Source organism: Conger conger, chromosome 6 (genome assembly GCF_963514075.1).
Source record: "Conger conger chromosome 6, fConCon1.1, whole genome shotgun sequence".
NCBI lineage: Eukaryota > Metazoa > Chordata > Actinopteri > Anguilliformes > Congridae > Conger > Conger conger.
This window is the reverse complement of record NC_083765.1, coordinates 29,947,527-29,973,407: the sequence shown is the minus strand read 5'-3', so window position 1 is coordinate 29,973,407 and position 25,881 is coordinate 29,947,527. Positions and strand designations below refer to the sequence as shown.

The 25,881-nt window shown below is 39.9% G+C and overlaps 2 protein-coding genes across 2 annotated transcripts; one reads left to right on the top strand and one right to left on the bottom strand.

Moving 5' to 3' along the window:
• The first annotated feature begins 248 nt into the window (after positions 1–248).
• On the top strand, positions 249–6,848 carry LOC133131526 (5-hydroxytryptamine receptor 4). Its single transcript, XM_061246906.1, has 3 exons — positions 249–286; positions 940–1,198; positions 5,753–6,848. Exon 3 carries the CDS (start codon positions 5,766–5,768, stop codon positions 6,846–6,848), a length of 1,083 nt encoding a protein of 360 aa, XP_061102890.1. The 5' UTR covers positions 249–286; positions 940–1,198; positions 5,753–5,765.
• A 1,540-nt stretch (positions 6,849–8,388) lies between these two features.
• On the bottom strand, positions 8,389–23,341 carry adra1d (adrenoceptor alpha 1D). Its single transcript, XM_061246227.1, has 2 exons — positions 22,345–23,341; positions 8,389–10,310 (listed from the first exon to the last, which is right to left on the bottom strand). Exons 1-2 carry the CDS (start codon positions 23,321–23,323, stop codon positions 9,760–9,762), a joined length of 1,530 nt encoding a protein of 509 aa, XP_061102211.1. The 5' UTR covers positions 23,324–23,341; the 3' UTR covers positions 8,389–9,759.
• Between the last annotated feature and the right edge of the window lie 2,540 nt (positions 23,342–25,881).

Here is a 25,881-nt window from a genome sequence, read left to right as displayed (position 1 = left end):
TTTAATTAAAAAGCATTCGCCACACATGAGGGGCAGCCCTCAGACTAAAGCCCCAGGTATTTCAAACAGCCTGCGCGTGGCTCTGCGGTGATGACCTTATGGAGATAACCAAGAACGGAGGCTGAAGGACACAGCTATACTGCGCATAGGGAAATTCACAGTCATTTTATTCTTATAGGGTGCACCCACTGAGAAAGATTTGGTCATTGCATCTGACACAAGGGCAATTACACTCATGTTGAAGCAGACCAGGACTTCAGGGACTGATGAAGCTGGCCAGTTAAAGGTACTGTATGTGATCATTATTATAATAGCAGATATTGCTATGTCTCATCAGTATATATAGAATTTGCATCCTCACTTGTTAGCCTACCATATGGGTGGTTCAGCAGTGATCAGTTTGTTAGTTTTTTCAAATGAATGTATCTCTCAGTTAAAATGGCATGACACATTCTGCAGTGAGAAAAAAACAACTTGCATTACATTGACAGTATACACTTTATTAGGTATTTATTAGACTTATTATTTGACTTATAGGTAGACTTCTGCTGCTGGAGCCTATCCACAGTCTCCAAAAACTCTAGAGACATTTATATGTGAAAATCCTAGGAGATCAGCAAGTTACTCAAATCACCTTGTCTGGCACCAACAATCATTCCATGGTCAAAGTCACTTAGATCACATTTCTTCCCCATTTTGACATCTGGTCTGAAAAACAGCTGAACCTGTTGACCATGTCTGCATGCTTGTATGCATTTAGTTGCTGCCACATGATTGGCTGATTAAATATTTTCATTAACAAGCTGGTGTACAGGTTTACCTAATAAACCTAATGGTCGTATTGTGAACGTATTTTGCACCACACAAGATAACATTCAGAGAGCAGCAAAATCCGGAGCGTTTTAATTGGCTAAATGATAAATCTCCACCCCACTTCAGATTTCCAGGCGCAAAATCAGACTTTGATGATCCAAGCATCAGGGATGAGCCACTGGAGGATGCATGAGGAGGCTTGGATAAGCCTCAGATGATGCTCCTGCCCTCCCCTCTCCCAGTTTGATGAAGAAGGCTCTTTTTGCTGTTATTAATGTCGTGGTTGCCCATCTCCTAATGTCACATTCTGTGTCATGTTGAGCGGAGTGGGAGGAGAAGCCGTTAGCATGCGGGGATGAGGGCAGGCCACTGATCCCACAGACCTGTGAGTACCTCTTTATCTTTCCTTCCGCATGATGTTCATGTGTGCGTGCGTGTGTGTGTGTGTGTGTGAGAGAGAGAGAGAGAGAGAGAGAGAGAGAGGGACTTGTTATATGACTATAGAGTGATAGGGAAATGAGCAGTACTGATATCCTAGCCATTATCCGTAGGCAAAGGCTGCAATATTATTGCTGAAACCAAGTGTTGTTGTTATTGTTGTTGTTGTTTTTGATGTTGTTGTTTTTTTTTGTGACACACTGTATCAGTGAACCTTTTTAAAAAAAAATTACCATTACCATAATTAGGTAGTTTGTATATTCTCACTCTACAATGCAGAAGTTATGCTTTAGTCACTGAACTGAACTGAAACTATCAATACTTCATTGTATAACATTTCTTAGCAGTGGTAAAGGCTTCCATCTATACCTAAATAGAAGGGTTGACTTGATTAATTGGATGAGACAAATTACAGTAACTTATTTCCACTAGTATGCACAGAATAATGATAAAAGCTTGAATCCCTGGGAGATCAAACAGGCATTACTGCCTTGAGAGAAAATAAATAAGAGGAGGAACCCATCTATTAGTTAGAAAGCCTTCGAAATATCTCAAAAAGTGCAATTGGAGAATACTACTCTCTAATCTGTATACTCATATATTTCACTCATACATACAGTAACATTATTTGCCTTGAGGGCAAAAAAGGACCATTATCAATTCTACAACTACTTGTGTGAAACACAATTGAACCCATAAAAAACTGAACCCTGCATGTGTTTTCCATGATGGAATGGCAAAATTACATTACTCTAAACCAGTTTCGGAATGAATACCTGTGGAGTGAGACATTATCTAACTTTACAGTGGTCAGCATTTGAGTTTTGTGACAGAGCAGGATTTTAGTGTGAGAATTTACACGTCTGCTGAACATGCTTGAACAAAACAGATGTGCCCTTTGATCTTATGTCCTTAGGACCAGAGTACCATCAGAACATTCCTAGAAAGAGAACAGCTATTTCCGGTTGAGGTTGGAATTGCGGTATTAATGGGGGCTGTTCTGTTTATGCCTACGTTGAAATTAGTCTAAATTTCTTAGCGTTTCAACCCAGCGAATGAATGCTGGATTCTAGGAAAGTAACAGTCTGTCTCTTTTTAGACATTAAAGAAGAATATAGAATTTTGTTTCATTTTTTACTTTTTTTTAATTGAATCTTGCTTTGAATGAGAAACATACAAGTGTCCCATTGATGTGTTAAAAGCTCTTAAGTGTTACCAGGAGACATTACTATTCATGTATTAAGCAATGTTTATGTCCTATTTTGTTGCTGAAATACCACATAGGTGCTGTATAAACTCAAACAGCAAAGATTGTACTGTAGCTCTCTAAGTAATTGGAATTGGCGTAGTTTGTGTTATTTATTTATTTTTAAACATAAAATATTTTGGGATATACACCTCTAAATTTACATTGGTTGGAGATGACAATAATTGGACACATACTGTACAGTAAAGGCAAGTGAGCCTACCTGTGCTTAAGTTCAGAAGAATACAAAATAATAAATAAGAAGAATGTCTGAGAATCAATATGAATCATCATTTCTTTTTTTACTATTACCGAAAAACATTTCAAACATGGTACCCAATATTATCTTTTCTTTTACACAAAACTGGAATTCTCAGTCATATTTGTTCCTCAAATTTGGAGCATAACTTTTCACTTACTGGTATGAGTCAATACAGCACTGAAGGGCACATAACTGCACTCTCCAAAAAGTTGTAAAGTGCAGAGTCAAATTGTCAGATTAGAGAATCTAGATTCAAAACTTGCATAGTGTGATCTAGGGGTTCAACCTTAACTGCCACATGTTTAAATAAAGGATGAGTTTTTTTGGTTCAGAAGAGTTAAAGTTTTCAGTCTGTATTCTTCAACATAACTACACATTGTCCCAGAGCTTGGCAGGACGGCCCATTCCATGTACACTCAGTGAGCACTTTATGAAGTACACCTGTAAACCAGCATGTTAATGCTAATATTTGATCAGCCAACTAAATGCTTAAAAGCATGCAGACATGGTCAATATGTTCTTCAGATCAAGTTTTTCAGATCAAATGTCATAATGGGGAAGTGTGATCTAGGTGACTGTGGAATGATTGTTGGTGCCAGACAGGGTGGTTTCAGTATCTCAGAAACTGCTGATCTCTTGGGATTTTCACACACAACAGTCTCGAGTTTGCAGAGAATGGTACAAAAGCCATAAAACAGTGAGCAACAGTTCTGCAGGCAGAAACCCCTTGTTAATGAGATAGGTCAGAGTAGAAGGGCCAGACTGATCAAAGCTGGTACCACCCAGTGGTATGCAGAAGAGTATCTCTGAACACACAACGGATCAAACCTTGTGTATAGTGGACAGACTTCAGCAGCAGAAAACCAAATAAGTCTGTTCATTAAGTCTAATGAATATCCAGTAAAGTGCTCACTGTGTGTATTTTGAATTGGCCATTTTCTGCCAGTGAGTCATAATGAATCTGTTTGGCTATAATACATTTTGGGCGTAAAAATGTGCACTACTTACAAGTATTCATCCCCGGGTCCATACTGGCCAGTACGCTAACTACTAACTACTCTATTCAACTGGTCCATTTTGAAACTTCATTTTGACTTCATGTTCAGCTTTGAGAATCTTAGTTGTTAAGGGGAGCTGAATATTCTTCTTGAAGCTTGGGACCACCATTTTGGAATGCAGATTTGCAGTATTGTGTGTAGTCAGGATATTTAATAGCCATTTTCAGGTAACGAACCTTCTTATATTCCTTCATGTGGACCTGTCAAATGGGGAGAGTCTGGGGAAACCACAGTTTCTATTGCATGAGTTGCATGGCTGTCTGCAACTGGCAATAACAGGGGAAATCCACACTTTAAATTCTGCCACCAAACCGGCAACAACATACCCCACGGTGTTAATTAAAATCTATTTTTACCTCGTTTCCCGCTCATTTGCACTTGCTTTCCTTGTGTTTTGTCTGAAACACTCCTCCAGCGGCTGCCTGCGTCACAGGCTGACGAGCTCAGATACCGCTCATCCGGGTCGACACCCGCTCACAGGGCTGCCTCCGTCTAACAGCAGCCTCACCGGTCCCAGACGCAGCCACTGCCACTTTCCTCTCAGTAATTGCCACCATTCCTCAGAGAGGCCATATGTTCTCCATGAGTTGAGTGTCATCACGAGAAGTAGAATTGTCGAAAAAGATGGAGGCACTTCGGTTTGACGGACATTTCAGTGCCAGCAGGGGACCATGAGTATCTTGCTCACTTACCTCTATTCTGGCTCATGGGATCCAGGAGGGCCAGGATGTTGGCCTCTTTATTCCCCATACGAGTTGCTCAAAAGTCCTGCTGTTGTGAGCAGTGGGAGTTATGGTCACACTTGTAGTTCAGTGTCTGGCACAGTATTGTGATTGTTCCTGATCTGAGAGATTATAATTATAGATATCCTATCTGTGAAAAAATATTGGGATGTGAGAATGTACTTGCGTGTATCTTTTTGCTATACAACATATTACATTCCCGAAAAAAAGTTTTAAAGTGACATATTATGGAGTTCAAAAATATGTTTTCATATAAATATTTTTTAAATACTTTGGGACTTGGACATACTAGGCTGATATTGCAAAACTATGCTGCAAATAGAACCCAAGAATTTGAACTACTAATGACAGTTGACACATTGGAATTTTCCTGAAAGGGTTTAGCTGGGAGTAGCTTAGGAAAACTGGGCCTGAAGCCAGAGAAAGGCCAACCAAGTAAAATTTTGTTATATTTGACCATCTTCCAAATAACTGCCACAATATGCATGTGTTCAACAAGGGCATGATGATATGCCATTCTCCCCTGATTCTGGAAGTATAGTAGCTAATATTTCATATTTTAAAGTGATTCTTGGCCTGGCACATAAACTCAGGATGAAGCCTGGTTTTACTCACCCAATCAATGTCCAGATTATGGCATTTGGTGGCACAGCTGTTTCCTCCTTCACAGAAAGCGAATGCCTTCGATGACCTCATGAAATTATAATTCTAAAAATGTCCTTTTAAGGTCTACCTTTTGGTTATTCTTTAAACAGATATGTATGGATCAAAAACATTTTATTAGAAAATAGCATGCCAGACAGCAACAAACATTTAAGTGATTTATGCTAAAAGAGGTGGCTTTACCATCTGGTCACCGTTCACAATTGAGAACAAAGAGCCTATGTCATTTTGTATTAAACCTCTTCAACAACAAAGCACCAGGAAATCCTGGCAGAAATCCACACAGAAATAGTTACTGTCAGTGAAAACAATCATGTTCTGCAATGGCCATCTCAGACTCTAGACTTAAATCCCATGAAAAAACCTTTGTTTGATTCCATTGAATCATTGATAAAGCACACTGCTTTAAACATGATGGAAAATAAAGCGTATGCCAATATCTGCTGATGTCAATATCTGCTGAGATGAACCCTGCAGCACTTTTATTCTGTACGGTCAATGATGTTTGATACAGTGTTTTTTTTGGCAGACTCCAAGAAACCATGGCAAACACCTCAGTATGGTCAACTGATGCCAACATCTCTGTGGACGTTGATGGGGACTCCACCCCATGCATTCCCTGGAGGAGCCAGGGCTCTCGTGCAGCCCTTTATGCATTCATCATGGCCGGGATAGCCTGCACCGTGGTGGGAAACTTCCTGGTTGTGCTTGCCATCGCCTACTTCAAGCGGCTGCAGTCGCCCACAAACTCCTTCGTCATGTCGCTGGCCGTGGCTGACTTCCTGGTGGGCCTCATAGTCATGCCCTACAGCATGGTCCGCACGGTGGAGGGCTGCTGGTACTTTGGGCCTATCTTTTGCGAGGTCCACTCCAGCCTGGATGTCATGCTCTGCACCGCTTCCATCTTCCATCTTAGCTGCATCGCCTTTGACCGCTACTACGCCGTCTGCAACCCGCTGGTGTACACCTTCAAAATGTCCCGGGCCAGAGTAGGCCTCCTCATCGTGGTCTGCTGGGTGGTACCCTTGTTGATCTCCTTTGGACCCATAATGCTGGGCCTGCACAAGGCGGGCATCGACATCCAGCTGCCTGAGGGCATTTGCGCCTTCCTGGTCAACCGGGTCTATGCTGTCATGGCCTCTTTGGTGGCCTTCTACCTGCCCATGTTCATCATGCTGGTGGCCTACTGGAAGATCTACAAGGCAGCCAAGCGGCAGGCCATGCAGATCAGTGCAATGGAGCACCAGATGACTGTGCAAGGCCTGGGCTCGACAGGCAAGAAGCAGAAGCAGCGGCAGAACTCCATGAGGCGGGAGAGGAAGGCGGCCAAGACCCTGGGCATCATCATGGGCGTCTTCCTTTTGTTTTGGCTGCCCTTCTTCACCACCAATGTGATCGACCCCTTCATTGAGTACCGGACAGCTGGGGTGGTCTGGGATGTGTTTCTCTGGCTGGGATATGTGAATTCCTCCCTCAACCCTTTTTTATATGCCTTCTTCAACCGGTCCTTCCGACGAGCCTTCTTCATGATCATGGGCTGCAGAATTTGTCTGGCCGGTTCTCCGCCCAGTATCGATCTTTCTCTTACTAAGAGGGACGCTAATGGGCAGATAGAAAACCAATAGGTCATCCCTCCAACTGTTTTTTTTCATTCAGTGTTCTTTGATTAATGCACCCTAATCATCTCAAGAGGTTACATTTCCAACTGATCCTTACTTAAGTACTGTGCCAATACCATGAACTGTTTTTGACTGGCTTGGTTTCCCAGTTCATTAATTTAGCTAACACTATTGAATTAACCTTGTTATTTTCTGAAATAAATTGCTATTTATTTGTAATTTTTCTATTTTAAATAAGGGTAGGTAAATATGTGAATGGACCCTTTTTACTGTAGTGTAGCCGATGGGAAATGTGCTCTCACTTTTGATAGGAGCTTGTTCACCATGAGAATTTTATGGAAAATACGTTCTGTTGCTTAAAATTATCTGACTAATTTATCTGTGTGGGTGCCAAATTTTTAACATATTATATGTAGAGGTCCTTCCTTTTCCTGAATAAATGTTATTTTTTCTGTCAAAATGTACACTTCACGTTTATGTTTATGCTTAATGTATGAGCAAGTGTAAACTCATTAACAAACTGGACTGGTAATAAAATGCCATTGTAATTGGCTCACAGCAAATTCTGACATGGTATTTGTTATGATGAAAGAGTTTATTTCCATCTTAAAAAGAACAGATGGGTCTGTTCTGGCACCAGTTTACAAGCAGCATCAGTCAGTTGTGCTAATAGGACAGGAAGTCGATCGGGGACATTATATGTCAGTTGCTGACAATTTTCTAGCAAAAATAAAATTACATATCAGATCAAATATGTAGTCCCTGTGTAGAATAAAGATGTTGTAAGGAACAAGATATGCAATGGTACTTCTACAAGTGCAAAAAGTTATCTTATTGTGGCTACACCGGGATTAGAACCATCAACCTTGCGTGTCCCAGTAATTTACCTTAATCACTACGCTACAGGAAACCTGGTCCTCGGTGTGCAACTGTAACAAACTGATACCTGTGTCAAGGTCTGTTACTTTAACCGTGTTCCACCACGGCACTCAAACAGACAAAATTACAGAGAATGTCACCAAATCGGCCTTGAACAAATGAATATTTCGTTAGTGAATGTTCCTGAAAACGATTAATTTAAAGCTTCAATAAAATCAATGTGCCTTTTGTAAGGCAAGCTGCAATTACAGTTTTTCAGAGAACTGATGTAGGTGCTCTTTCAAAGATTGCTGTGCACAGTACCATAATGTTCCAGCTTTTATTGCTGAGAGCAGCAGGAAATATACGGCCATCGTCAAATCACTTTGAATTTTCCATTCTCCCTATTATACAGTAAAACCAATTTCCTCCCAAAGCCAAGGGACATTGTTTTACAGTAAATGGAATGCCATGTACCATGTACCAAGTGAGAATGCAAAGAATCTAGTTTCATGTTTATATGCATATTGGAACTTCTTTCATTCCATAATGAACAATAAACGCACTGTCATGTGATTGAATAGACAGAAATAACTCCAGCTCTTAATCATTACATTTATTTCATTCATTTTGAAACTGGATACATCATCTTCACAAATGAGTTGTGCAGGTGTACCATGACCACGCAGCTGCTCCTTTTAATTGCAAGCACAAAATGCAAAACACTTAGTCATTTAAAAGTAACAGACATGGTACAACACCAAATACACAGGTTCCATTAAGCCCAGTTATTGTCCGAAGGGCTGTTGGTCAATGGTCTATGAAGGAAATGTGAAATATTAAAATACACAACCTGTTGTAAACATAAATAAGTTTGTAAATTAATTTGAAAGCTTGAGGACAATGTGTCACAGATGCCTTCAGTGTCAGTGTCCCAGGAAAGGGGCGGGGGACTATGATTATGCTATGCCGTGTGACTGTGGTGATGCACATTGGTCGATGCAGTTAATCCTTCCTGTTGATTCATCTTGTCTGGTACCTCTGTTTCTGTTCTGTAAAGAAGGAATGTGCTGGAGGGCTGTGGATAACAGGGGGTTCAGGCACTATCCCCTCCAGTCACTTCTGCTGGGGAAGCATTTGGTAAACAGCAAACAACGCTGTGATCATTGTTGCTCTTTTGATCATGGTTCTCTGTCGCAAAGTGGCCAGTGGGGATGACCATGAGTTTTTCTCATGAAAACATATCTATTCATTATTATACTGCTCCTGATTTTTTTTGTTACAATGATTCCATGAGTGATAAATGTCTGATGGTGTTTGATTTCACAGCAAAAACAAATATAATGATATACATTCTCATCAATGTAAATACTGTACTGTAAGTGGCTCCACCAATGGCTAATACTTCCTTCCTCTCTTTATTGTAGCATCAAACAAACATATAAAATCATATCATTGGTTAATTATTTCCCATAATCTGTGTCTGCCTCATATTTCAAAATGTGCTCTTTTAAGTCATTAATACTGGGTCACATCTCAAGTCTGACTAGTAAATCTGATGATGCACCTGTCCTTTGCACTCATTACTCACAATATAAAGCGTGGCTATTTGCATCACACCACCTTACTGATCTTCTAGTTGCTCCCACTAACTAAAATCAAAGAAGTCCAACAAGAAAGACACCGTTAAGATGCTAGATTATAAACCTCTAGTTCAGTTGGCATCCTTATAAATTTGTGAATTGTTTTTTTGTGTATTGTTTCTGTAAACCGTAAACGGAAAATACTTGTGAGATATTCAAATGTTGTCATCGCAAACAAACAGAATACACATTTAGCAACAAAAAGCACCACATATAGTATTAAATTCTGTTCCAAATCACCCCTGCTGTGCTTAAATATAAGCTTCACTTCCTACACAAGCTCCTTTCCTAAAAATATTTGTTAAAATATGGAACAGGTTTTCTGCATGTCTGTTGAGTCTGTTCCACAGATTACGATCCAAAAAAAAGATCACTTTTTCCCTCATGGATCTAAGCAGAGGACAACCTCAGCCATTCTAAATGTCAGTCTCCTTCAGGCCATAGCATTCCGGCAGATCGTACACCTGATAACCGCTGTGGTCCACATAGTCATTGCAGATCCCCATGGAGATGGTGTCGATCTCGGGCTTGCCCGGAGTGGGTGGGGTGCCCTTCCCTGGCCCGTTCTTGATGCGGTTGGAAAGATTGTTCATCTTCTCCTTCAGCTGGAAAGAGGATTTGTGCAGCGGGTGGAGGAAGCTCCACCTCTTGAGGCCCGGGCTCTGTCCCTTGCCCTTGCAGATGAAGGAGTTGGGGCAGGACTCATGGAGGGAGAAATGGGGGCTATAGTCCTCACAGACCTCCCGCCCCGGGCCCCTGACTGCTCCCCTCCACCGCTGGTCGTAGAAACGGCGCAGAGTCCTTCTCCGCCGCTGGCATTGGCACTTGAGGAGCCGGGTGAAAGCTCGCTGGAACTCCTGGCTGGAGCAGGGGTAGATGACAGGGTTGATGCAGCTATTGAAGTAGCCCAGCCAGAAGATGACTTTGAAAACCATCCCAGAGGGCTTCAGTGCTGGGAAAAATGACCCTGGAAAGAAGCAGAGCGTGTGCTGGATTAACATCTGCAAACACACCTTGGGGAAAACAGCCAGTGGACAGCATAGCTTCCACTCTAGAGAAATAATTAGATGTTATGGCTCAAATTCCAGGTGACACACAGTACTACCTGTAATGGAATAAATTCTTGGCACAAACACTCAAATGCAGCAAGTTTTTTTTTATGGTATCTTGGTCCAGGCCAGTATGACTATATTTGTAAAAACCCATCTTTTCTATGCTCCACCATCCTCTACATGACAGGGTAAAAGAGGCAGGTCATGTGAGCAGTTAAACATTGAGTTATGTCAGATGGAGCTAACCCTCCAATTATGTGTGGGGTCAATTTCATCTCATGACATCTCTAAAAAACCAGTTAACCCTTTTTTTATATTGATACTGTATGATTTTTTGAATTTTCGAATTTAGCGGGATTCAATTAAATTGCAAAAATGCAATACACATAATGCTATGCGAAGGCCTGTTTCTACTTCACATACAAATGTGTTGTGCAGTGTTATTTAGACTCTCTGTAACTGTATAAAATGTCAGAAAATGTCAGGTGCCTCGGACATTTGTCTCGCACATTTTTCATATTTATGGATAAAAGGCTAGTAATTTGGGAGATAATAGGAAGGCGTGTCAAATTTTTAAAAATATTTTTCTGTTTATGTCAACTGTTGGGCTCAATTTCACCTCAATGTAAAACCAATCATAAAATCTTAATTTCCCCCTGTGCCACTCACACGCATGCATGCACGCACACACACATGCACAAACGAACACACATACGTTTTCACAAATGAAAATTCTGATTTGCTGACGTAATAGTAATACCTGAAGAGATGATCGTGAACAAATCCTTTGAACTGACCCAAAAAAAGGAAGTGAGAGCCTGTGGCCCCCTCCCCCAAAGGTTCCATGTCACCACACTGTTTCCCACACACCAGTGCATCCCTCCTTCTCATAGTGTGGCAGCCAACCATTTTCAGCACCCTCCAAATCACAGGGATCCCTGTGAGTGCCATAGTTATAAATAGAAATGCAGGAGGGCAGCTGCCATCAGCCACAGCCATTTAGACACAATGGACCTTTCGGCAAGGGAGCGTAATTGGGTGGAATGGGCCACCCCGATGAAAGTGTGCTGGGTGACAGCAGCTCATAATTTGACTGTTTAGTGCACCACTGCTCACCAGGCCAACTTTTTGGCAGTAGTGGACAAAGAGCATGCCCTGTTTCAAAATATCTCCGTTCCAAGTGGGCCCTGCAATCCTCAACCTGTCCCCTACGCTGTCTCAAGGCTGAAAGCTATGAAATGTGCTTGCTATGTAATCTAGATGCATTTTCTGCCCCTTTTTATCCATGTAATTTTCATAAGTCAGATTTGTTCTAAGAGAAGTTCCTTTAGCCTAGTTCACTTGCTATGTAGCTTTAGCAAAGCATTTATTGCCCAGCTACCCAACAGTAACACACATTCATTTTGAGAAGCTCTGAATATAGATAGCATACTTTTGTGGGAAATTCGTTGATTTTATCCCTTCCTCTCCCGCATTTTGTTATGAAATATGAGAAGCTATGAAATTATGAAATATGTGAGGAATTATTCATGTAAAATAGAGCTGGTGAAAACCTATAAAGTGATATAAGATCCATTACTTGATAACCTACAGTAATGGAGATAGGGCCAGTCAAAGTCATGGAGTCACCTGAATTAGAATCACCTGAAAACTTCCACCCATGTCTCCCAGATGAAGTTGACATGAAATTATAAAGCTAATAAAGCGAGAGACACAGCCTGGGAATCTATTTCCGAGCACAAAAATGCATACTTAACTCATTCAGTTATATATGTTGGAGAAAAAGCCGTATATAGTAGCATTGTCACTGGACTGGGTTGGGAATTTTGCACTGAGCATGTAATCACCCTGCACTGTAAATATTAAACACCCTTGCACTGGAAGAGCGACTGCCTCCTTGCCATCATTGTGGAACCCTGCTATTGTCTGGAGTGGGACAGCATGACCCTCGCCCCAAGGCTGTAATTACATTCAAACTCCATTGTGCCACGTTTTTAGTCCCCTGTCCTGTGCAATATGGTTTTTATTAGATGTCTCTACCTTCCTGTGATGGATTGACCAGACCACTCAACACACATTATCACACTGTGTGAAACTACTGTTGGAAGGATTTGGAAGAATATTCTCTGAGTGTGCTTGTGGGAAATGAAGAGTACATGTAGCTATAATTCTGAAACTACAGTAATGTTCATAGAAATGTGCACAATTTTGCTACGCAAATAAAAAAATATCTTATTTATCATCTAACCTAATTGAGAAGAACTGGCTATATTTGAGTATTTTGTGACTGAACGTCTGTACAGTTACTCAAGGAAAATGACAGAAAACAAGTTGAGACCAATAACAACTTTAAGGGGAAGTTATTTTCCTCCTTAATTTTACTGTCAATGTAAAAGGGCATTTATTTTACTGATACACTGACAGCTACTCAGAACCCTTTATTATTTCAATAGTCCATCATATGTACAGACTGTTTGTACCGTTTCTGTTTCAGCTGCACTATCACAGTCTGAGGGCAGAAGCCAAGGATTTGAGACATGGACCTTCCAATTTTAGTTTTAAACGTTTTGCTCTTTTGTGAGGCCTGATGATATTCACCTAGCTGCCAAGCCAACATTTCACATCCTAAATTTGTCATTGGCCCGCAATAAAAATCCATAAAAAAAAACAAAAATAAGTTGGCATAAATCTTCTGGAAAGCTGAACGGGTCAGACCGGCGGGCCAGGACTCCATCAGCTCCGGTGTTCGAATCCTGCCTTAATTCTCTCCACCTGGAAAAGGCATCTCCATCTTTCCCTCCATCTGTCAGGCTCCACTCAAGCTTCACCTTCTTACGTTTTTTCCAGAAGCATCTGATTCTCATTTAGCACTGCTACACGGCCTTCATCACTACCTGAGAAGTTGCAAATTCGGCACAGTGCACAGGCACTTCCTGGATGACAGTGACATCAGTTATTGGTATGGAAGCCATAATATGTGGCATTAGCATAACACTTTCAATCAGATCATTTTCACCAACTCTTGAACACAATGGGGGGAAATTGGAACAATCAAATTGTCTTATGCAGAGGAGTAGCACATTTTTGTTCTATTCCTTGTGATAAAACCTGGAAATTATGCATACCTACCTGGGCTAGTTCAGGAATTCAGGTTGTTATATTTAATGCTGCCACTATGGCATTCTGGTGAGTCTTTTCTTTTTGGCAAAGAAGGGGGAGTTTCACATCTTGGTATTGACATTGCTGAGGCCAGCAATACAGCTCTCTGGTTTACCGATGCAAAATGTTGCCAAAGTGTCATAACTTCTGTGCATTTATTGGCAAATAAGCTTGATTACATTGGTAATTGATCTGTGCAACATGTGTGACTCAATATTTCTTTGACCACCCCCAACCCATCTCTAAGGCCACTGTTGAGCCAGTGTCTATGAAAGAAAAGTAACTCAAAGGGGCTAACTAATGTAAATGTGTACTACTGCCAAAAACAAGCGCAGCTGTAATAAAACAGCACTGGCACCTCAACCAAAACAACATATTCTTATATAGCACATAATGAAATGTACTGGCATGTATGCTCAATGACAGCCTCTCCTTTAGAATACAGATGGCTCTCCTTCTGCCCACGGTTGGCCCACGCATGGACTTCATGCTGCTGCCAATCACATCAGCAGAGACAATGCTGACAGGAGACTTAAAAAGTGAATTTAAATATAATTTAAATCCAGAATCTAAGAGCCTATAGACAGCAGGCGACACAAAGGAAGCCTTGAACGAAATGGAGAATCGTAATATGACAATGTTAGTAGGGTCCGGCTATTTGTGGCAGTGGCAGTGCTTCAATGTGTCTGAAAGCCACCGTATGCACACTGTCCTTACATGGACATTTAGCATAGGCTAAAACCATCTGAGCAATGTTAAGATGTAAATATCAATTAAAACTATGAACCTTTTTAACCTTTGACTGTAAACTGTTTAGACACTATGGAACAGTTATTGGGATTGTCTCGTGTCTGCGTGGTATCATGGTGTCGCCCCCCACTGCTCCTGATTCAGGACCACCATAGAACGGATTATCACTCTATAGCTCCAGATAAAACAGCCTTAAAACAGATTATTGTTACATCTCATAGTTCCTACTACACCTCTGCTTAAAATGGACAGGATTTAATCAAGATTAACCCCAGATGCCATTGTGTTCCTAGCTTTTATGAAAGTTACATTTTTTGCCATTGCTAAGGTCTCAACTTTAGATAACATCACATTTGTTTCTATAATTATTTTCCTTGGCAGGACTTTCCTGCTATCCCTGTCACAGAATAGAGGAATACTCTCAGTTGCTTGGGAAAATGATTACAGTATAAACATATTAAACAGATGAGTCTTACTGTGCATAATAGTGCAGTGAGACACACTGTCTGAATAATTGCATAACGTTATTGCACAACAAGCATTCAGATAGAGTCAGGATAGATAGAACCTTATACTATAATTACACAGACCATAGCACCCTTCCAGGCTAATAACTACAGTATAAAATGAATGTGGCATCTATCCGTGTAGCGCACTGAAATGAATACTTGTTTCTGTTACAAGGCTGAAATTCTATTTTACCGGGATCTAATCCTAATAAACCATAAACATTTGTATCAGTCATACATATTACACTTATTCTATAGCCCAGCACTTTTATTTGATGCAAACTATTGTGGAAATTATGTTTTAGTATTGCAAATATTGTGCAACTTTTTCTTTTTCAATGTATGCTTCCTTTACTGTATACGTATGCTACAGCAAACTTTACTGTAAGGTTCACGGTTAAGTCAGAGACTGCCATTTCTTTCATTTACTTTCCCGTGAAAACAGGTTTTTCATTTCTCAGTGGTGATTTTTTGGCAGAGGGAGAGCATTGTTGTCTGCTCATGATGGAAGAATTGACTTCCTGTGGATCTCTTCAAATCTGAAGTGAGATTGGAGCTTTATTTTTTTCAGTGTCTCAAAGATAAAAGTACTGTCTTTGGAATGGTGTTAGCTTTGGTGGTCTATCAGTTCCTGCACGGTAATGCACGACTTTGGATAAAAGCATCAGCTAAATAACAAATAGCATTAGGAGTCCCATTTTCTTGGTATCTTTTGAACTCCAGTTCAAATCTATCTTATATACAATCTGAAATATGTTCTTTAGCCATTTACTTTTGGTAATTTTTGGAATAATTGGAAACATGGAGACGTAAAGGGGCAGTTGGGGGGCACAAAAGAAAGAGGACAAATACTAATACATTTGATATTATATGTAGTTGTGGAGGCTCTTCTCTAATTTTCTGTTAAATATATGTTTCCTTCATTATTGTCTGATACTGGAAAATTGCACCAAATGGCTTATTTGACAGGAAAGCGCCTGCCTAGAGGACATTCTAAGTCACTGGAAAATAGTGTCTGACAAATCACATAATCAATCTGTTAATCAATCTAATGTTTATCTAATCTAATAAACCTAATGTGTACATTAATAACATGACTGAAACTACAAAGCTAACTACATACTGTATAAGCCAACCAGTAACCACAAGCGTGTAGCCTCCTTGTTGATTGTTACAACTGAAAAGCTGGCAATTGAATATCCATTCAAATCAGGGGTACAGTGGTCCTTCTTTGTCCTGACCTTCCCAAATAAAGCTCCAAATAAAGAAAAAATAAAATGTTTCTGTCCTTTTTTTTGAATATCACTTCATGGCACATATTGAGAACAATGACTGTGTAGTAAAAAATGCAAGGCATTTGGCCCAATTTGAGATAAAAGAACTGGCTTTAGCAGGCTGTTTTGATATTTTTCATGCCCTGGAAATTGGTTCACGGATACCGAATACTGGATAAGCGCCAACCCACGACAACATTCTGCAATTGCAAGGATAAATATAACAGATATAAAATAGATTTACACATAATCTGTCGGCAAACAGCAAAAAAATATATTTTTTGATTATGGTTAGGGTTAGGGTTAAGATGTAACATTAACAATATGAATTGAGCGAGCATAGAAACACAAAAACATTAACTTCAACGCTAGGGGCGGATGTTCAGATTTCAGAACACAGAGGTCGCTTTTAATGGTCAAAACAGTCAGTCACTGGTCGTCAAATTAATGTGAGACCAGGCTGGTATATTTGAAAAGCATGCACCAGATTACATCTCAGTAGTTGGCCAAATAAATGGAGACCTGAAATAACTAACATTTTAAACAAATGTATTAAAAGCAAAGATAAAGTATATATGCACTCACTGAGCACTTTTTTTGTGTGTTTATTAGACTTATGTTTTTACTTATTGGTCTTCTGCAGCTGTAGCCTATTTACTTACAGATTTGACAGGTTGTGTGTTCAGAGATGCTCTTTGCATACCACTGTTGTAATGTGTGGTAATTTGCGTTACTGTCACCTTCCTGTCAGCTTTGACCAGTCTGGGCCTTCCCCTCTGACCTCTCTCATTAACAACGTGTTTCTGCCCGCAGAACTGCTGCTTACTAGATTTTTTAGTTTTGTTTGTTTTTTGCATTGTTCAGTGCAAACTCTAGAGACTATGTGTGTGAAAATCCTAGGAAATCGACAGTTTCTGAGATACTCAAACCACCCTGTCTGGCACCAATAATCTTCCCATGGTCCAAGTGACTTAAATATTTGCATTAACAAGCTGGTGTACAGGTCTACCTAATGAAGGGCTCACTGAGTGTATTTTTCCCATAAAGGAGGAAAGGTAACATGGAAAGGTTACAGGAAATAAACAGGCTGTATAGATTTCAGATGTACCATGGACAAAAAAGTACTAATAAAATAAATTCTAATTTGGTCAAATGATTAACAGAAATATTGTAACCTTATAATAAACAAACATAATTATCTTTGGTGAATTAGCAACATTTTCTTATTAACTGACATGGATCCTTTGTAATAATAAAAACATAAAAACAACGCGAAAAGGAGCCCTCGCAAGCCAGACATGGGAAAATTAAATGAAAATGAATAATGCTAGATCTCCTGAGATGTCCACCAGCAGTGTACAAGTCATACTTCTATAAAATAGAGGCTAATTAAGTTCAGAAAAAAACTGCAGTCAATGAACCCAGGGCCAGAGGGCTGCACAAGATAAAACTCTTTACCAATGATACCTGTGTCTAAGTGCCATCAATACAAAGTTGAAACTGCAAGCCTTAAGTGTCAAAAGTCCCTGTGCAAATACATTCCTTTCTAAACCCTTTTAGAAAACTGTGAAGGGACACTTTAAAGAGGGTGGCTTTTTAAAGAAGCTTATGCAGGACACAGTGTCTAAACAAACGATACTACACTGGATGAGCGTGTGGGTCTAAAGACAGCTCAGAACACACATTCCAAGGCAAACAGGAGCATTCCGAGCACGAGTCCACTCAAAGGCTAAATAAAGAGCAAAGGGAAGAACCCTGAGGACAGCAGGAATGTTTCAAACAGAAAGATCCCCATGTTTGATTTCCTCTTAAATACTGCCACAGAACAAACCATTCTTAGTGAGATCTACTTTAGCTCTAATATAACTGACTATACTATATTAGTTTGTAAATATACTCACATATTCTACTATATCCAACCCCATCCACATACTAAATGTGCACATAAATATGTCTCTATCAAGGCAAGGCAAAGTCTGGAAGACTATCTGAAGATTTCAGGTAGAATGGCCCAAGGTGAGAAAGGCTCAGAAAAACCCACACATCACTGCTACAGAGCTGCAAAAAAGAGTAGCAAACACAGGTCCAGCTGTTCACAGAACAACAAAACAACATAATTTAAACAACAAAGACATACATGGCAGAGTTTCCAGAAAGAACAAACTCAACACAAAAGTAAGTGTGTGAAGTATGCAAAAGAAAACATTGAGAAGCCTGAAGCCATTTGGAACAATGTGCTTTGAACTGATGAAACCAAAATTGAACTTTCACCACCAAAGAAGGTATGTTTGGAGAAAAAAGGGTGAAGCCTTTGGAGAGAAGAACACCTTGCTGACTGTGATCGGAGTTACGTGAGTGGAAGGAAGAATGGATTCCACCAAATATTAAAAAAAATCTAGGGACTAATGTTCAGACATTGAAGTTGAGGAGAGGTTGGATATTCCAGGAAGACAATGATCCAAGGCATACCTCAAAATCAGAACCTCCAGGAAAGACAGATGAAGGTTTTGGAATGGCCACCACAATCCCCAGACTTATATTATTGAAAATCATTGGAGAGATTTCAAACATGCCATACATGCAAGGAGGCCAAAGAATATTAATGAGCTAGAGGTGTTCTGCCAGGAAGAACGGGGAAAATTTTCAAAATCGAGAACTGAAAGACTCTTAGCTGGCTAGAGAAAGTGTTTACCAGCTGTTACAGTTACAAGTACTAACTGACAAGGTTCCCACATTTTGGTACAAGGCCTATTATTATTTTTAAACTGTAAAATACTTGAATAAAAAGTAATCTTGCTTTAAAATGTGAAGAAATTTGTCAGGTTTAACCTTGTACCATTTAGAGATCAGGTTCGCTTCAGTTCACTTACATATAAATTGTAAAAAGCTTTTTGACCAGAGGTGCCCAAAGCTTTGCACATTACTGTACGTATTACATCTCAGCATATACAGCTATTGCACAAATGTTCCCAACACAGTCAGGCCCACAAGGGGCACGTTATTAAGTGCATATATTTATTTTGTTTTCCTCTTTGTGCCACAACAATATAAACACAAGGTGCTGCACATGTTGTGCTGTACGGTACGTGTGGACGGGGTCCCGGCTCATCTCCCAGTGCTGTGTAAAGTGGGTCATTAAGCTCCAGAAACTGGGCTCAATTATGAGTGTCATTATGGCAGTGGACCATCATGCTCTGGGGCTCAGACTGTTCTTTGCCAGAAGATGTTATCTCTCCTTGGCTCACCCTTGCCTTTGCACATAAGTAAGTAGAAGAACTGGAAAATAAGTGGGGAGTGTTAATTACACAAGTGCTGTTGGTCCTGGACCATAAAAGCTTACTCACTTAGTTTAGTAAGGGAAGAAAGCATACAGGACTCGCTGATTTTGGCTGGATGAGCACAGGCCTACAGCACACCAGGAACACAGTGCTGGGGCCTTTTAAAACAAATTCACGATACACCATACAGCTGCCATTTTAGATAAATATTTCACACACGTGCACGCACAGCTACCCATACCCCACCACCATTGTATTTGAGAAAAGAAAGATGCAAAGTAAAAGGTGTGACAGTTTTTTTTGCAAATTTCACATATAAATGGTCTGTTGACCCCATGTATTTCATACTCTTTAACTTGTGTATAGACTATAGATAGCTACATATCCCATTTACATTTGATAACATATTGAATTATTATATATAACATTGTTTGAGCAAGAGCAATTGGTTTGGACTGATTGCTGCAATGTACAAATTGTAATATTTTCTTCTATGTATCATTCATCATTCTACCTGTCGAATGATTTTGTAATCTCAATTAGCCAATTAATCAGCTCAGATTGAATTATTAAGATTTTGTCATGCATTTGTTCAGAAAAATGGTAGAATAGATGCAATATGCAGGTAACATGAACGGTAAGGGCGAAGTAACTGTTTTGGAGAAAGCAGTCTCATGCCAGAGAAATAAGATAGAAAAGACATACCTTTGGACAACAGTATATGGACCCAAAAAAGTGTTTTTTTTTTCCATTCAGTCTAGCATAAGAAAGCAGTGGCTGGCAGCCAGGTTGTGAGGAGTGCATGGTTTGGAGTGTCCACCATGCTCCAGAGTAACTGGACATATTTTAAACAACTCAGTGTGATGCTGATCTGTGTCTGCCTTTGAAGCAGTTATACATATCATCATAAGATCTTAGTCATCCTTGGATTAGTTCCATGCATTTTAACAATTTATTTCTGCAATATTAAGATTAGGAGTCTGAATTGAATGCATTATAGGGTGAAATGAAAAAGGATGTGTGTGATTTTGTTGTGAACAGCTGCACTGAGTGATACACAGCTAATATACTACAGCTATTGTGTGATACAGTGCTCGGCACAATGTCACAGAGAGAGAAAGAGTAAAGCAGTGTAATTTTAGTCATTAGCAACAGCAGCCCAAAGAGACCATTTCATTTGTACTATTGCTTTCAGTGAAACCCATTTGCAGCTGTAATTAATGACGGGAAAGGGAAGGGCATTAGTTTCTATATTCCTGCTCTTAGCCTGGCTTCATTTCTATGGTTTAACATATGGTCTACGTTTTCCATACAGGGAACTGTTAGTGCAGGGTGAGAGTTTCGCTTTGTCCTGTCAAACTGAAGAATCTCTCACAGTTCATTTCACATATTTCATCAAATAATAGTTTTTACAGCACCAGCTGTTATGTGGGTCAGTGTCAGTGTCCCCTCACTTTGAAATATCTGGACTACACCTTCCCATATCACTCAATGGGCTTGTTTCCCTGACACAGATTAAGATTGGTCCGGGATTAAATTGAGTTTTTATGGAGAATCTCCATTCAAAATTGAATTTAGTCTAGCACTCATCTGTGTCTGTGCCTAATGGCCACTGTTCTCCCTTGACTGCTTCAATCTCGAGAGTGATTTACGGCATGCTGTAAATACCTTTAAGTTTACTGAAGACAGCTTTCACCTATAACGTTTCATATTACAGATAATATGTTTATGGTCTAAACTACACTAGTGCGTGACCTTGATTTGAATGAATAGGTACTGTACCAACATTGTTGTGACGTTGCTAGTCACCACTCATCAAATGTGCACGCAGAACTTACTTATTCAGTCACACATTTCACATTTCATGTAGCAGCACATGACAACTTGAATATCTCCAACAGAGTGACATAAGACTGACACGCTGCATAATATGACCGCCCGCTGTGATTTCCCTCCATGCAGAATTCTAACACGCCACCAAGCTTTTCACAAGGGGCCAGAGATTGAAGTAAATAAATAAATAAATAAATAAATACTGATTTTTGTCACGATTTAGCAGCGATGGCACACTAGGCTACGATGGTTATCAATTCTTAATATTTCTGATTGAACTACGTTTTATTAGGCAACGTAAACACGCAGCTACCGGAAAATATACGATACCAACAACAAGGAGATATACATATTTTTATTCGTATGCAATTAGCCTACGGGTGACTACCAACGCTCAGCATTACGTGCAGAGAATATTACACGTCACGCACATAACAATACAATGTCAATTTTTACCGTCTGTTTAACTTAAGATACAGACTTAGACTACTTTCCAAATCGGCAGGCTATACATTTGAATCGTTGATTAAAGACACTATATATTGCGCGAGAAACCCGTTCCTATGTGATTAATTACTGCACCTTAAATTCATTTGAAGAATGCAATGCATCACGTAAAACTACTTAGTAGACCTATGCTTATTGCAATTGATACTTTCAAGTATAGCCTACTTTCCAAATGTGTGGAAGAACAGGCTTATTTATAGGGTTTGGGTGATTCAAATTTAAATTCAGCTTACTGCATTACAATTGAAATATCATGAAGTGGGGGTTTGGTCAGAACTTGGTGTTTCATCTTTAATTCATTCATTTTCAAAAATTGAATTAGTGGACTTGGCTCTGACTCCATAGCCCCCCCCCCCCCCCCCCCCCCCCCCTCACTATAATCCTAACAATAAGTACTTTCAACAGGTGCTTTTCTGATGTAATTAACTATCAGGTAAACACGCTATTTTGCCAAACTCAAATTTGTGAATATATATATTTTAAGTTACGAGATTTGTGAGACTAATAAGTCTCGTTTCAATGTCATTATAAATCCCATCGGCGAAAGAGGACAGCTACCCATTTCCTCTCCAAATGTTACGCACAATCAGTTTAATGAAAAATACAGGAAATATTAATGAATAAAAAAAAAACACATACCTAGTGGTAAAACAAAGAAGAACGGCAGCCAGCAAACTATGAACATCCCGACAACAATTGCCAGGGTTTTCGCCGCTTTTTTCTCCCGAGAGAATTTCATCAAACGCACGGAGAGGGAACTTCGGAAGGGATGAGTCTTACTCTTTGCACTTGCCGCGGAGTCCTCCAAAACACTTCTGCAGTGAATTCGGAGCACTACTTCCATTGACTTGTTTCTCTCCCGTTTAACTCCCGCTTCCAGACTCTTAGTAGTCCTTCTGGCTTCGACATAAACCCTGAAATACATGACTAAGATGACCATGAGCGGGAGGTAGAAGGAGAACAGGGAAGAAAAGAGGGCATAGCCTGGTTCTTCAGTAATGCTGCAGATGCTTTCGTCCAAAGGTGGCGGTTCCTTCCATCCTAACAGTGGTCCTATTGAAATCACCATCGAGGACACCCAAACCACTACCAGGATCACCCCAGCTTTCTTTTCTGTCATGATTGTAGGGTATTTCAAGCAGTATTTCACTCCGATATATCTGTCTATAGAGATTATGCACAGGCTCATGATAGAAGCAGTGCAACATAGTACGTCCACCGCTGCCCAGATGTTGCAGAATACCCTGCCAAAAACCCAGCATCCTAGGACCTCTAAAGATGCCGAAAAAGGGAGCACGATAATACTGAGGAGCAAGTCGGCTATAGCAAGGTTAATTATAAAGAAATTTGTAACGGTTTGTAAATGTCGGTTGCAAAGCACAGAAAGAATAACCAAGATGTTTCCGACGATAGCGACTAATATAAACACAGACAAAAAGACACCGACGCCAATGACTTGAGAATCCAGTGTAAGGTTGGTACAAGTGCTGTTGCTAATATTCGCAAACAGTTGGTCCAAGAAAGACACGTTGATTCCATTGCTGGAGTAGATTCCACCATAGCTCTCGTTCATCAAGTTAGTATAGGTCATTTTGAAACTCCATAAAGAAAACTTCATTAAAAGTTGGTTCCAACGGGAAACCTTCAGTTACTGCTTTGCAGCTGCTGCATTGTGGTTATGTTTTAGAAATTACGAAAAACTGAAATGCAGGCACATGTGATGTGTCTCACAGCGAATGCCATTCTGATACATCACTCCAGTTTAAAAAAATCAGGGACATGACCAGGTCCGTTTACTTTTTACCAGCCAAAATGGTTCATAACATTTCCTCCCCCACTTCAAAGAGTAACAGTACACCGTTACTTTACAATAATATGAGGTAATTTCAACTTTCACTGTCAGTTCTTTGTATATTTCCAACTTCTTTAAAAACAAAAAGCCAGTTCTGAGGTAGCACCATTTTTTCTGATGTTACATATAAAAATATACACTTTGTTAAGTCTGCTATCCAAACGTAGCCATCAAATTTATTGATATTCAAACGGAGGCATCCTCTGTAAGAGCGCAGTTACTGAATTACTGAAGCGCAGTTCCTTGGACCTCGCTGCCTGAGATCTCCTCCTCCTCGGAGAATGGACTGTCAATGACGCATCTCACAGTGCTGCTCCACTGATGTTCACAAGGGGGCAATGTAGTCCCAATGTCAATACATATTTTTGTGGTAGGCACCAGTCAGCTTCTCCAACTGTGTCGAAATTGACACGGGTTTTTCTCACACTTTTAAAATCAGCAATGCAATTTGTTGCATCTGGCCTGACCAATTATTACAATCCAAATGAAAGGCGATGGTTGAATGCCTCCCATTGGTGGTTATTGAACAAGTTGGTTCGCTGCGTCTTGGTGAAGAAAAGTGATCATAGAGTCCTGTCCAGACCTATTATGCTTTCCTCCCAACGGTCTTCGTACTCTCTATCTAGCGAGGTTGACATTAATAGGTCTGACCTCCTATCAATGCAAGTTAACGCCTTAAGTATCGCCCCTTTTCTTGATACAAGTTTTTGACATACCCAAAATAAAATGGTAACTATTCTTGAACCCTTTTGACTACAGACATAATCCTGGTATCTTCTGAATGGTAACCCTTTTGGGGTTTGTCTTCCAAAATTCAGAATTACTCTACATTTCACTAGAACAAAGTTACAGAAGCTCAAACACAGTGAAAGTGGAAGCTTTTTTTCTCTCACTGAAAATATTATCTGTTTTTGACTGGACACAGATTACTGTAGCTGTGGCTGGTAAATTTAGAAACACAATCGAGCCAAGTCACTAGAGAGAATCACCAAAAATGAGCATTCTGCATTGTTTCATTCTAATTTATGTCTAGGCAGTTTTCCAAAAAGAACATTTTGAGACTCAAAAAGGACACATGGAGACTAAGTGTGGGTCTTATGAGGTGTAAAACACTGCATTTTGCTTACTAAACTAAACAACACTTAAATGGGGTGACGTCCTTAAAATGCCCTCTATTGTGTTGTTAACGGTGTTTTCAATGTCTTCCTCATAAATATGCACTCAAACGAGAGATTCATTGGAAGTCCTCTATTTAGACGTAGACATCGCAAAATATTATTTTTGTTGTAAAACATCAACAGTTTTTGGCATAAAATCTCAAGAACTGTTTTTTCCAAAGCGCATCAGTCTACTAGTTTCGTTAATTAGGCGAAAAAAATTATGTGTTGTTTTAAGCAAGCCTAACAAACTATACACCGTTGGAAAGGTAATATCATTGGCTAAATTGCTTTTTAGTCGTCACTTCAATAACATGCCCGTAGCCGGTTCTTTGAGGAGCTGAAGTTATACTGAATTTCCTTGAACATGGATGGGAGTAACGCATTTTCTCTGCAACTACATTATCAATCCTGGTCATACTTGGGCTCATCGTGTGGTAGAGAGCTGATACACAATGTATATAATAGCATTTCATGTACAAGTACTTTTGTAGAAGTATACAATGGTGAAATGGACAACAATGATAATTCCTCCAGAGAAATTCTAAGTAAACAATGGACATTCTACCAACGTTTCTCCGAGCACATTTTCAGAATGAGAAACTATTATGCCTTTGGCTCGCTGTACACTTGTCATGAAAAGACCACTGACATTACCGTATTTCCTTTAGCATGTGAATTTCCAATATGCAGAGAAGGTGAGGTCCCCCCATGCTTGTTTTTATAACCCACATGTTACAAAATAAGGAACTGTTGTCGCTAAAGGAAGGGCATGTTAAAATAGGTTATACAGATAGAACCGTAAGTTTGAACACTTTCAAATGTTATATCCTGTTACCATAGTGATTGAAAACGGCACTGTGAAAAAAACCCCACTTAATTAAGGGGTGAAAATGTGGGCTTCATAATCACAGAGGCTACCCTTAGAAAAAGTCACTTAGATCACATTTATTCCACTTTCTGACATTTGGTCTGAAAAACAGCTGGACCACTTGACCATATCGGCATGCTTTTATGCATTTAGCTGCTGCCACATGATTGGCTGATTAAATATTTGCATTTACACACTGGTGTACAGGTCTATTTAATATGCTCACTGAGTATATATATGAGCAATCTTACCTGTCGAAGCAATTTCAACACTGTGGTGAAGAGGGTATTACAAAC